Source organism: Seriola lalandi, unplaced genomic scaffold (genome assembly GCF_002814215.2).
Source record: "Seriola lalandi dorsalis isolate HSWRI2012SDOR001 ecotype SW California unplaced genomic scaffold, Sedor1 jcf7180002054982, whole genome shotgun sequence".
Classification (NCBI taxonomy): domain Eukaryota; kingdom Metazoa; phylum Chordata; class Actinopteri; order Carangiformes; family Carangidae; genus Seriola; species Seriola lalandi.
In genome coordinates, this window is record NW_019525531.1 from 1238263 (window position 1) to 1251938 (window position 13676).

Sequence of the window (13676 nt, forward strand, 5' to 3'; positions counted from 1 at the left end):
AGTGGTAATTTAAATAGCGGTTCATGGGATTTATTAACCCTCTGTCCTTTTTTGGACATTTTCTTTACTTTTCATTTTGGCTGTGTTACAGCTGAAGGTATGGATGGAAAAACGTCATAGTATAGTATAAAATTTCAAAAAACGTCATAGTATAATAAGGCATAAAAATGGCAAAAAACGTCATAGTATAGTCAGGCACAAAACGTCACAGTATAGTAAGGCATAAAAATGCTAAAAATATTCATAGTATACTAAGGTACAAAAATGTCAAAAAACATTATAGTAAACATTATACATTTTTATACCTTAGTACACTATGACGTTTTATGCCATAATATACTATGACGTTTTTTCACATTTTTATGCCATACTATACTATGACCTCTTTTGGCATTTTCAAGCCTTATTATTCTGTGTAATTTAATTCCTTACCATACTATGACCTTTGTATGACATTTTATGCCTTAATATAATATGACGTTTTTTTGACGTTTTATGCCATACTATACTATGACGTTTTTTGGCATTTTCAAGCCTTAATATAATACAATGTTTTTTTTTTTACTTTTTATGCCATACTATACTATGACTATTGATGTTTTTTGGCATCTTGATGCCGTATTATAGTATATTCTTTAATGCCTTCATATATTATTATGTTTCGTTGACAAATTATGCCATACTATACTATGACGTGTTTTGGCATTTTTAAGCCTTATTATTCTGTGTAATTTAATTCCTTACCATACTATGACCTTTTTATGACATTTTATGCCTTAATATAATATGACAATTTTTGACGTTTTATGCCATACTATACTATGACGTTTTTTGACATTTTTATGCCATACTATACTTAGACGCCTTTTGGCATTTTCAAGCCTTATTTCACTATGTCCTTTTATTCCTTACCATACTATGACCTTTTTATCACATTTTATGCCTTAATATAAAATGATGGATTTTTGACGTTTTTTGCCATTTTTATCCTCTACTAGAATATGACTTTTTTTTGGCATTTAATGCCTTACTATACTGTGACGTTTTGTGCCTGTGCCTATGACGTTTTTTGAAATTTTTATGCCATACTATACTATGACCTCTTTTGGCATTTTCAAGCCTTATTATTCTGTGTAATTTAATTCCTGACCATACTGTGACCGTTTTATGACATTTTATGCCTTAATACGATACAATGTTTTTTTGACGTTTAATGCCATACTATACTATGACGTTTTTTTGACATTTTCAAGCCTTACTATAGCATGTCCTTTCATTGCTTACCATACTCTGACCTTTGTATGACATTTTATGCCTTAATATAATATGACGTTTTTTGGCATTTTCAAGCCTTACTATAGCATGTCCTTTCATTCCTTACCATACTCGGACCTTTTTGTGACATTTTATGCCTTAATATAATACAATGTTTTTTTTTTTACTTTTTATGCCATACTATACTATGACTATTGATGTTTTTTGGCATCTTGATGCCGTATTATAGTATATTCTTTAATGCCTTCATATATTATTATGTTTCGTTGACAAATTATGCCATACTATACTATGACGTTTTTTTGACATTTTCAAGCCTTACTATAGTATGTCCTTTTAATCCTTACCATACTAGGACCTTTTTATGACCTTTTATGCCTTAATATAATACAATGTTTTTTTGACGTTTAATGCCATACTATACTATGACGTTTTTTCACATTTTTATGCCATACTATACTATGACGTTTTTTCACATTTTTATGCCATACTATACTTAGACGCCTTTTGGCATTTTTAAGCCTTATTAGACGATGTCCTTTTGTTCCTTACCATACTATGACCTTTTTATGACATTTTATGCCTTAATATAATATGACAATTTTTGACGTTTTATGCCATAGTATACTATGACGTTTTTTTTACATTTTTATGCCATACTATACTATGACGTTTTTTGACATTTTCAAGCCTTACTATAGTATGTCCTTTTATTCCTTACCATACTAGGACCTTTTTATGACCTTTTATGCCTTAATATAATACAATGTTTTTTTGACGTTTAATGCCATACTATACTATGACGTCTTTTGGCATTTTCAAGCCTTATTACACTATGTCCTTTTATTCCTTACCATACTATGACCTTTTAATGACATTTTATGCCTTAATATAATATGATGTTTTTTTGACGTTTTATGCCATACTATACTATGACGTTTTTTGGCATTTTCAAGCCTTACTATAGCATGTCCTTTTATTCCTTACCATACTATGACCTTTTTATGACATTTTATGCCTTAATATAATATGACAATTTTTGACGTTTTATGCCATACTATACTATGACGTTTTTTTGACATTTTCAAGCCTTACTATAGTATGTCCTTTTATTCCTTACCATACTATGACCTTTTTATCACATTTTATGCCTTAATATAAAATGATGGATTTTTGACGTTTTTTTTGCCATTTTTAAGCTCTACTAGAATATGACTTTTTTTTGGCATTTTCAAGCCTTATTATTCTGTGTAATTTAATTCCTTACCATACTGTGACCTTTTTATGACATTTTATGCCTTAATACGATACAATGTTTTTTTGACGTTTAATGCCATACTATACTATGACGTTTTTTCACATTTTTATGCCATACTATACTATGTCCTTTCATTCCTTACCATACTCGGACCTTTTTGTGACATTTTATGCCTTAATATAATACAATGTTTTTTTTTTTACTTTTTATGCCATACTATACTATGACTATTGATGTTATTTGGCATCTTGATGCCGTATTATAGTATATTCTTTAATGCCTTCATATATTATTATGTTTCGTTGACAAATTATGCCATACTATACTTAGACGTGTTTTGGCATTTTTAAGCCTTATTACACTATGTCCTTTTATTCCTTACCATACTAGGACCTTTTTATGACATTTTATGCCTTAATATAATATGACGTTTTTTGACGTTTAATGCCATACTATACTATGACGTTTTTTCACATTTTTATGCCATACTATACTATGACCTCTTTTGGCATTTTCAAGCATTATTATTCTGTGTAATTTAATTCCTTACCATACTGTGACCTTTTTATGACATGTTATGCCTTAATATAATATGACGTTTTTTTGACGTTTTATGCCATACTATACTTAGACGCCTTTTGGCATTTTTAAGCCTTATTAGACTATGCCCTTTTGTTCCTTACCATACTATGACCTTTTTATGACCTTTTATGCCTTAATATAGTATGACAATTTTTGACATTTTATGCCATACTATACTATGACGTTTTTTGACATTTTCAAGCCTTACTATAGTATGTCCTTTTATTCCTTACCATACTAGGACCTTTTTATGACCTTTTATGCCTTAATATAATACAATGTTTTTTTTGACGTTTAATGCCATACTATACTATGACGTCTTTTGGCATTTTCAAGCCTTACTACAGTATGTCCTTTTATTCCTTACCATACTAGGACCTTTTTATGACCTTTTATGCCTTAATATAATATGATGTTTTTTTGACGTTTTATGCCATACTATACTATGACGTTTTTTTGACATTTTCAAGCCTTACTATAGTATGTCCTTTTATTCCTTACCATACTAGGACCTTTTTATGACCTTTTATGCCTTAATACGATGCAATGTTTTTTTGACGTTTAATGCCATACTATACTATGACGTTTTTTTGACATTTTCAAGCCTTACTATAGTATGTCCTTTTATTCCTTACCATACTAGGACCTTTTTATGACCTTTTATGCCTTAATACGATGCAATGTTTTTTTGACGTTTAATGCCATACTATACTATGACGTTTTTTTAAATTTTTATGCCATACTATACTATGACCTCTTTTGGCATTTTCAAGCCTTATTATTCTATGTAATTTAATTCCTTACCATACTGTGACCTTTTAATGACATTTTATGCCTTAATATAATATGACGTTTTATGCCATACTATACTATGACGTTTTTTGACATTTTTATGCAATACTATACTATGACCTCTTTTGGCATTTTCAAGCCTTATTATTCTATGTAATTTAATTCCTTACCATACTATGACCTTTGTATGACATTTTATGCTTTAATATTATATGACGTTTTTTCACATTTTTATGCCATACTATACTATGACGTCTTTTGGCATTTTCAAGCCTTAATACACTATGTCCTTTTATTCCTTACCATACTATGACCTTTTTATCACATGTTATGCCTTAATATAAAATGATGGATTTTTGACGTTTTTTGCAATTTTTATGCTCTACTAGAATAAAAATGTCAAAAAATGTCATACTACAATATGGCATAAAATCTCATAAAAACATCATAGTATATAAAGGCATAGAAGTTCATAAAAACGTATGGTAAGGCATAAAATATCATATTATAGTAAGTATGAAAATGCCAAAAAAACGTCATAGTATAGTATGGCATAGAAATGTCACGGGATAGTAAAGCCCAAAACCAGGGTTTGAACCGTTGACCTTCTCATCGTGAGGCAATAGTATTAAGCGTTGTATGAGCATGCTGCCGCATCACAAATGTAGCAAGGCATAAAATATATCATAGTATATTTATCAGTGAAATATTATGAACCATCCTTTTATGATAAAATGTCATGAAAACATCATAGTATAGTAAGGCATAAAAATGCAAAAAAATTGCACAATAAAGTATGGCATAAAAATATCAAAAAACGAAATAGGATAGTAAAGCCCCAAAACAGGGTTTGAACCGAAGACCTTCCCAGTTTTGGGGAGCAGTCCTAACCATTGTATCACCATGCTGCCCCAACACAAGCTCCTACTATAGCAAAGCATGAAAACATCATAGTATATAGTAAGGCACAAAACGTCATGGTATAGCAAGGCATAAAACTTTCAAAAATTGTCATAGTATAGTGAGGCATAAAACGTCAAAAAACATCATATCATAGTATGGCATCAGAATGACATAGTATAATAAAGCATAAAAACATTATATTACAGTAAGGTATAAAAAGTCATAGTATAGTAAGACATAAAAACAGTCATAGAATTCATGTTGACATTTTCATGGCTTTTCTCTACAGAAATTCAACTCATAGTTTGACATATCCACCATTTTATGTTTACTTTTGACAATTGACTTGACTGCTAGCCCATAGAAGACAGAAGCCAAGGCCATCTTGCTAGTTTACGTTAGCTAACTTGGTTAAATAACATCAGTTAAATAACATAACATCAGTTAAATAACATCAGTTATTTAACCAACTAAATCAAATTAACAAACACAACACATGCTGAAAGCTGTAAAGTTATGTATGGTCAAAACGCAGTATTGCCAAATTTCTCCCTTTTTATATCAGAGTCTGTTATATCAAGACATTTCTCAAAACCAGAATATGATCAGGGTGACTTTTGAACACTGGAAATAAATCATGTACTCATCCCGGCAGTAGCCCCCGTGGCACTCAAAATTTCCCTGGAATTTTCTAGTTGCTATTATTATTCATTTAGATATATGACATATATACACACACATATATTTAGATTTATTGAGAAGGAGAGAGAAATGGAGTGTGAAAAAGAGTGTGTATTTGATTTAGTTGTGTTTGGATTAGATACATTGTACATGCTCTGAACCTTTGGGAGAGCTACTCGAGAACTGGGGGGGGGAGCCATGTGTTGGACACCCCTGCAGTACAGAGAATATACAGTGTATCAGGATATGAAGTTGATGAATCATCTGTCGCCCTGCAGATGAAGACCGTCTGAGTAGGAGGAAGAGCTTCGTGGACACAGTCTCCATCGGGATGGATATCGTGTCCAACAGCCTTCCAGACAAGGTGGGTCTAATGTCTAACACTGTGACCTGCACTCAAGGCTTTAAAAGGCCATTATAGAAAAATAAAATACATTATACAGTATATACAGCTATGTCATCCTCTCATCTGTTGACAGCTCAGCCTTTCTCCTCATTTGCACTTGATCAGCTCAACCGTCGTGTTCTCAGGATGGTCTCTGTTTGATCCATGTGTGTTTTTATCTTCCCGCAGTCTCAGCTGGCTGAGGAGATCACATTCGAGACCCTGAAGAAGGCTATAGGTGAGATCAAAGAAAAGTTTCTGAGACGGCACAACTCTGCTCACCTTCCTGTGGACTCGTCTCCCTGAATATAAATGAATTGAGGACTACCTGACATATAATTGACCTGTGTCTGTTTTCAGACACCACCGGTCTGGAGGAGCAGGAGCGGGAGAAGAGGCGTCAGGTGATGGAGAAGTTCCAGAAAGCTCCGTTTGAGGAGATCGCCGCTCACTGCGAGTCCAAGGTAAAAAGAACACTCCAATTAAGTGTTAACGAGATAATTATATAGGAATAAAACCTCAGTATGAAACATATTTTTACTTTGGTGTATTTCCTCAGGCGAATATGTTGCACGACCGGCTGGCACAAATCTTCGAACTTACAATTCGGTGAGTTTTTCATCTTTCTGATAACAATTACAATTTAATTTGTTAATTTGTTAGTTTGTACATTTTCTCGTTCAGTTGAACATGGAGCTAGTAATAGACGTTCTCTTCCTGTGTCTATGATAAATACTGAAAACGTTACTCATCTTTGTCAAATGTGATTTAGAGGTAGATTTAGAATAACTGGGTTATTTTCCTACTTCTTAAACTAATGACCAAATTCCCAGCAGCCTCAGTTATGAGATTTATGCCAACATTAAAATCTTTTCAAGATTAATATTAAAAACTTACAGTGCTAAAATGTTAGCATGAATATATTAAAGGTCCCATATCATCCTCTCCTCCTCCTCCTCCTTTTATTCAAAGTGTTGATCCATAAGAAGATATATTTGTGGTTTTAAGAACCAAAAACCATCTCAATGTAGTTTTACATCTCCTCTCTCAGGCCTCTCTCTGAAGCTCTAGTAACAACAGTCAGTGAGCCAATCAGAAGAGAGGATGCTCAGAGCCTCTCTTCTGATTGGCTGACTGTTTTCTGAGTGATCCAATAAAAATATATCAGATTTCAGGTAAACACTCAGAGAAACCAAATCCTGTTCTAACCCGCTAAACCTGCTACATGTGAACATGCTGTGGTTGTTAAAGGCTAATTTTGCCATTATTATACCAGTGATTCCCCTGAAAACTCAACCTGCAATGAATGCTCTCTACTAAGACTAAGACTAAGACTTACTGAAATAACCATCATAATAAAGGATAAACTCTTCTGACTCAGGTAACAAAGTCAACATAAACAATCCCATTAGTGGTGAGGGTCTAATAGAAAAATCTTCAACCATTAGTTTAATTTTCTGGTCTCACATTAACAGTCTCCCCCTTCTAGTTTTTCCATCTAATTGGCAATTTAGAAACTTCAACTTAACCTCTTGCCCCTCTCTCACCACTACCCACATCCCACCCATCACCCCCCCACCACCACCAGGCCTCCACCCAGCCCGTCCGGAGTGGTTTCCATCTCAGCGGGACACACCCAGCACCAGTCGGTACCTGTCTACGAGATGAAGTTTCCAGACCTGTGTGTCTACTGAAACACACACACACACACACACACACACACACACACACACACACACACACACACACACAAAAGACAGCTGAAACGCAAAATGCAATTTAAAAATGCTGAAAAAGAACAAAACAATCACAATCTGTTGTCCAGGTTCCTATTCAGACCAGCACAAGAGCACAAAACGCAGCAAAACAATTTGATATCATATCTAAACTTTTCTCCTCTTTATTAAACACTCTGATCTTTAACTGAGCTTAAAGCAGCTCTACATGAACTTTGTTTCCTGACTCACATCCCTGACGCTAAACACAACTGAACTTACAAAGTACAGGAACAGCAAAAACAAAAACAGCTTGACCTGTGAGATTTCAGTGATTTGATGCTGATCTGATGTTGCTGATCCAGTCAGTCGTCAACACCTTGTACATACGCTCTTTAGTCTAAGATTAACCTCTTGAAGAACCGGCTAAAACCAGCTCCAGGTTTTAAATGTGAAGCTGGTTTTAGCGGCTTCTGCCTCCTAACAAGTATCTGTTCTCATGTTGATCCGTAGGCGTCAGTGTCACTAATGAGTATTAGTAATATATTAGCATCAGCTGTAAAAAAAAAACTGAGTAACTGGTAGAAGGCGGATTAGTGTTAGGCTCACTGCTGCATGGCTGTTCCGACCTGTTCAGTCTAGTCAGTCCTCTCTCCTCAGTCTTTGCTATTTAAAGGTGAATAAGCATCAGAAACGACTTCAGCGACCAGCTACAGGTGTCTGTTCGGTACAGAGACTCGGTGGACGAGCCGAAGAGAGTTGCATTTCAACACAGTTCGGTAGAAGTGGCTCATGGTTGGTGATTTCTCCTGATAACTGAAGCTCTTCGGACGCTTCAAATGTTTGAGTCTGATTTCTTCTCCCTGAAGTAGCTCATGTATAAAAACGTGTAATTGTAACTGTGACACGCGATGACGGAACAAACAGGGAAATAGTGACGTCGCTCCGGGAAACGGGCGGAGGTGTTGGCAGGTCACGTTTGGAGCAGCCGCGTCGAACAAATGTCAGATGGTCTTCCTGAAAAACTAAGCCGGGCGACAACAAACAGGCTGATAGAGATTTATATTTAAGAAACAGGAGTTCAATTACCAGCATGAATTGACTTGGTTTTAACTTTAAATAGAAAAATTTGACTGATCGTTGCTGTATTTATTTTCCATTTAGCGTCTTTAGAACAAACGTAGAGACTGAGCACAAAACCTGAACTGCAATATACTGAAAGGTATGAAATCTTTTGCGATGTGAGCTACATTTGAGGGACAGTTCAACTCTTTACATGCACATGTTACAGTCATTACCTTGGCTCAACATGTTACAGCACTTGTTTTTGACCCTGCGCTCAAGTTTCTGCGCTACTTCCCCTTTAAGAATTGTTCATTCTGTCCAGCTGCATCCATTTCACACCAACTGACATTTCTCTATCATTAATGTACATGGATGTAGCTTGGTAGCTAGCTCTGTAGGAAGATGACTGATGACTTAATCCCTCCTACTAAGATCTAACTGGTTGATTCATTCTACAAATGGCAGAAATAACCAGACCTGTTTTGAACTGCTGAACAAACCTAAGAAGTAGGCGACAAGACGTTCCTCAGTTCTGGTAGACGTTCTTTTTAATCGTCCAATTACACACGAACATAGGCAGGTATGTGAGTAACGCTGCTGCACCGCCGCCACAATCGTCAGTGTATCTGTGGTAAAAAAAAATCTAGTGAATAAGTTCTCTTAGTTTGTCAGACATGAAGCTGATTTCTACCTGTGATATAGATTTCGTCCAACACAATGACCTCACTGTGAACGTCTTGGACTCGACCAGCGGCTCGAACTTCTCCCTGCTCTGTTCGCAGCTTCCTAAAAAAACCAAAACATGTCCCGTTGCCAAAGATTCAAAGACTCAAAATGTCTCAATCGAAGTGTTTTTCTGAGCCAGTGTCTGTGAGGAGCCATATGGAGAGTTTCATTCAGCAGCTGACACCTCATCATAGTTAACCTCCCCAGGGAATGTGTTGATATTCATCGAGCTGTTGATTATTAATTCATGTCTGATACAAATCAGTGACATTTTTCTTTTGGAGGATTTCATCAACAGTTACCACAAGGCCGCGGTTTGTTTCCTGAAGTACAGGAGGCGTTTTCTGGAATGAGATCCTTCGTATGAGGCGAAGCTGCAGCTGCGATCTGTAATGACAGATGGTTATCAGCATTTTCTCTGATCTGAGCTCAGCGCAGGAAGAGAAATCCCTCCAGCTGGAGGCGGATACCTGCTGCCTTCGTTTTGGTCTGAGCAGCTGTTTAGAGCACATCTCAACCTTCGCTTTTCCGAGGTTGAAGGTCGGTCATCAAACTCAAATCAGATGACTCGTTTGTGGCTTGTTTGGATCCAGATCTGTTCCTGTTGCACCTTTTCCTCTGCTGAGAGTTGAACAGAATGAGATGGCGAAAGCTGGAGAAATAAGGAGAAGTGAATGAAGGAATGGTTGTGGATGTTTTCTACATGGTCGTGTACGTTTCAGATGGTTTTGTATGTTTAACGTCGTTGAGTGCAGATTGTGTTCCTGAACAAAAAGAGGTCGACTAAATGAACTTTGCGCAAAATCACCAACATGAGCCTGAGAACTCAGAACAATCGTCTGCTTAGTTTTGACTCTGTCTGTCTCTCTTCTGGATCAGTAAGAATGGAAGTCGTCTGGCTCACTCTATTGTGTGGGTGACTCTCAAAGGACTGAACCAACATGCAAGCCAGAGGTCATGTGATCAGTGGGTGCAGTGCTACCATTGGTGCTAGCAAGCGTCTCCACTGTATCTGATTACCTCCATAAGTAACGTTAGCCTAGCGAGCGGAGATGACATCCAATGTTGTCACACAGATAACAGATCCTGATACAGACTGCAGGTTAATACGAGGTGCAAATGGAGTCTTTGTGTTCTTCTGGTCTAAATGTGATTTTCTAGTCTGCCAGTGGCTGGTGATGTCTGTAATAAACCAGCCAATGTGAGCGTTAGCTACAGAGTTAGCTGGCTTGTAGAGTCGCTGCTACAAAGGATTTGACAATGAAAGGAAAACTCATGAAGCCTGAGTGAAAGAAAATGTATAGAAAGATCATCCACTGATGCATTATCCTCTGCATATCTGCGCTGCGTAACGTCTTAGCTTTAAATGCAAGCTGTTATGATTTGAAATCATAGTATCATAGCTGTACTGTAACTGCATGATATCTTAATATCAATAACTTGCCGATGGGGGGCGCTGGGAGTTTATCTTGAAACAAAAAAAAAAAAAAATCCATCTAAACAAGTTGTTTCATCGACTGGATCCTAAAGTCTGGTTTCCATTCAGACGGGTTTTTAACGCGTTTGGAGGAAATGAGATTTCACAGGTGAAGGGTGGATGAACTGTTTGTTTAGATGTGGCTGGGAAACGTGATCACTTCCTCTTCTGAATGTGTCATTATAACAGTATATCATATATATTTTTGTACATTTTATGCATCACGTTTGGTCAAATCGTTGCCTGGTAGAGATTTAGAGACTGGGAGATTTATTCTTGTCAATCACGTTTATCAAAATGAAAACAGATGCTGATTCCTTTAATAATTCCGTTTTTTGTTGTTTACCATGAATATGACGGTTCAGGGTTTCAATGGGATTGTGCAGTGGGAGAAATCTCATTTATCATACTACTACTTGAGTTTTTATTTTTATCGTAGAATGAATTATATCATTTAAAATATGATGAAACAGTAATGAATATTATATCTAGAGTCTGATGATGTCGGTTATTTTTACATAATACAGAGTAAATCAGTGCAATCTGCTAATTTTAGCATCTAGATTTTTATTTTTATTTTTCAAAGAAGTTGCAGCTTTGGTTCAGACTCGAGAGTTTTAGATACGAAATGAGACTGTGACGGGAACAAAGTAAAGGATCGCAGCACGAACAGCCACTTCACCAGCATTAATACAAGTGCAAACTGCTTCCACCTTTAATTTAGATTCAGCAGCAGCAGCGTTCAAACGCCCTTTAAGTCCATTTATAATGACTGTGTTCTGTAATGTGAAGCCTGAGGCCATTTACAGCCGTTAGCGCCCGATTGCAGCAGTTTGCATCACACATCATTCTCATATCCTCTGAGTCATGAGTCAAATCTGAATCACACGCGTGATACGACTCAGTGTGATTACACTGTGTGAGAAGATGATTATCTCTGATCTCTAACGCAAGAAAACATCCAGAAATCCGCCTGGAAATCATAGAAAAAAGACCCTCCTTATAACTGCAGAACTTGCCTGAGAAAGTTCGTGTTTTTAAGTTCCTTCAGTGTCACAGTGAACCAGTGACAGCTGTCAGTACATCCGTGGATACACTGCGGAAAGGAACTGATAAGAGATAATTCGGCTACTTTTTAATGTTGCCAATTTTTTGCCGAAGCTTCAGGTTGTAGATCAGAGCTAACGTGCTGAATCCATGGCAACACTTCCTGTGCTGTAGTTTTCAACTTCCAAAACTGTAACTTTGAGCATGATTATACCCCAAGTAGAAGTATGGCAAAGAATAATGATAATGTTTTTCATGCTACATCAATAGTTTTTAAGCTGCAGGACAGTGAAACGTTTATCAGTGCTGAAGCTGACGTTTTGCTCTTTTGTTTTTAAATTACAGAAACAACACGTAAACACGTCCATGAGATCCACAATCCGAATTTTCGCAGTTTCACCCATTCAGATAAATATCGAAGATATAAGTTAGAGCTGCTGAATCTGTCCTGAGCTGCAACTTCTTCACCACAGTGAGCGTTAACTGGTGTTTGAATTAAACAATATCAAAAGAGTCTAAAGCTTCAGCTCAATGAGTCTCTGCTACTTTTGATAAATGAATATTATATTTAATAGATTTAGCTCGATCTGTCGTTTGAAGCGTAGCAGCAGATGTATGGCCACGTAATAAACAGTTAATATCTGTTACAATGAAATATGACATTGTGTTTGCACTTTGTGTACCTGGTACTATAGCAACAACCACTCAGCACAGATCAGTGCTTGGTACAAATGGATGATTAGAGATTTCAGTTCAGTTTGTGAAATGTTGTATTCAAGAATCACTTTGTGTGAAACTGTAAAAAAAAAAACTAAAATGTCCCTCTTGACCAGTGAGTGAAGTCTTAAAGTTAAGATGAGTAAATGGGGTGAAATGATTTCACTGCTAACCTGCCTTACTCCGAACGCTGGACTCAAACAGTTCTTCACTTTTCAAGATGGACGTTTGTGCAGAAAAATGACAAGAACAACAAAAAACTGAGCTGCTGATTATGTTTTTTTTTTTTGTTTTGTTATTTTGTTTTTTTTATTGGTGATGCAACAGTTTGTATTTTTGTGCCAGTTTTAGAGATCAAAGTTGTCAAGTGTGTGTTCAGCCTTCACGGTGACAGACTGCTAAAGCTCGGCTTCGTTTCAACACACCGATGACTTTAACCACTAGGCGGCGCTGAGGCTCGGCTCCGGCTGCGGCTTCAGGAAATGGGTTCAGATTAGTTCCACATCCTGAGTTCAGCATCTGCTTCGGTTTGAGACACAAAACCTGCTTTAACTTTTATTTTGTTTTGGTCAGAGAAAGCGGAGCACGCATTTCTTTTATCAAGCTGAGTCATAAACGATAAAGTCTAAACAACAATTAATCTGAGACTAAATTAAACTTGTTTTCTCGTGATCGTTGACGAAGGACTGTGGACTCTTGGGCTGCGACTAATTATTATTCTTATTAACTGTTAATTAATTCATTGATTATTCATTTACTCTACAGCTTGTGGCACAATATCTTCAGCTCATATGTCACTTAGCAGCTTTTTCTGACAGTGACATTATTTCCTGAACCACAGTGGCAGCAGAGCCTCAGCGCTTTATTACAAAGCCTCTATTTAATAGTAAATTGTGCATTGAGATTAATGTTCAAGAGACTTAAATAAAGTGTTTCTATCAAATCTGATGATGTGATGTCTTTGTTACTGTTTGAAGGAAGGCCCAGGAGATGTTTGTTTGTTTTTCTGTTTTCTTCTTCTTTCCTTTTATTTATTTTTTATGTATTTTCTCA

At 36.3% G+C, this 13676-nt stretch overlaps 1 protein-coding gene across 2 annotated transcripts in view; it reads left to right on the forward strand.

Moving 5' to 3' along the window:
- efr3a (EFR3 homolog A (S. cerevisiae)) overlaps positions 1-13566 on the forward strand; it is a 125397-nt gene extending 111831 nt beyond the window's left edge. For both annotated transcript variants that reach the window (XM_087171237.1, XM_023396663.2), the window contains 5 exons: positions 5770-5855; positions 6066-6114; positions 6237-6340; positions 6436-6485; positions 7465-13566. In XM_087171237.1, coding sequence (XP_087027363.1) covers positions 5770-5855; positions 6066-6114; positions 6237-6340; positions 6436-6485; positions 7465-7570 — 395 coding nt within the window. In that variant the 3' untranslated portion in view covers positions 7571-13566. The remainder of the gene's footprint in view (positions 1-5769; positions 5856-6065; positions 6115-6236; positions 6341-6435; positions 6486-7464) is intronic.
- The last annotated feature ends 110 nt before the right edge of the window (positions 13567-13676 follow it).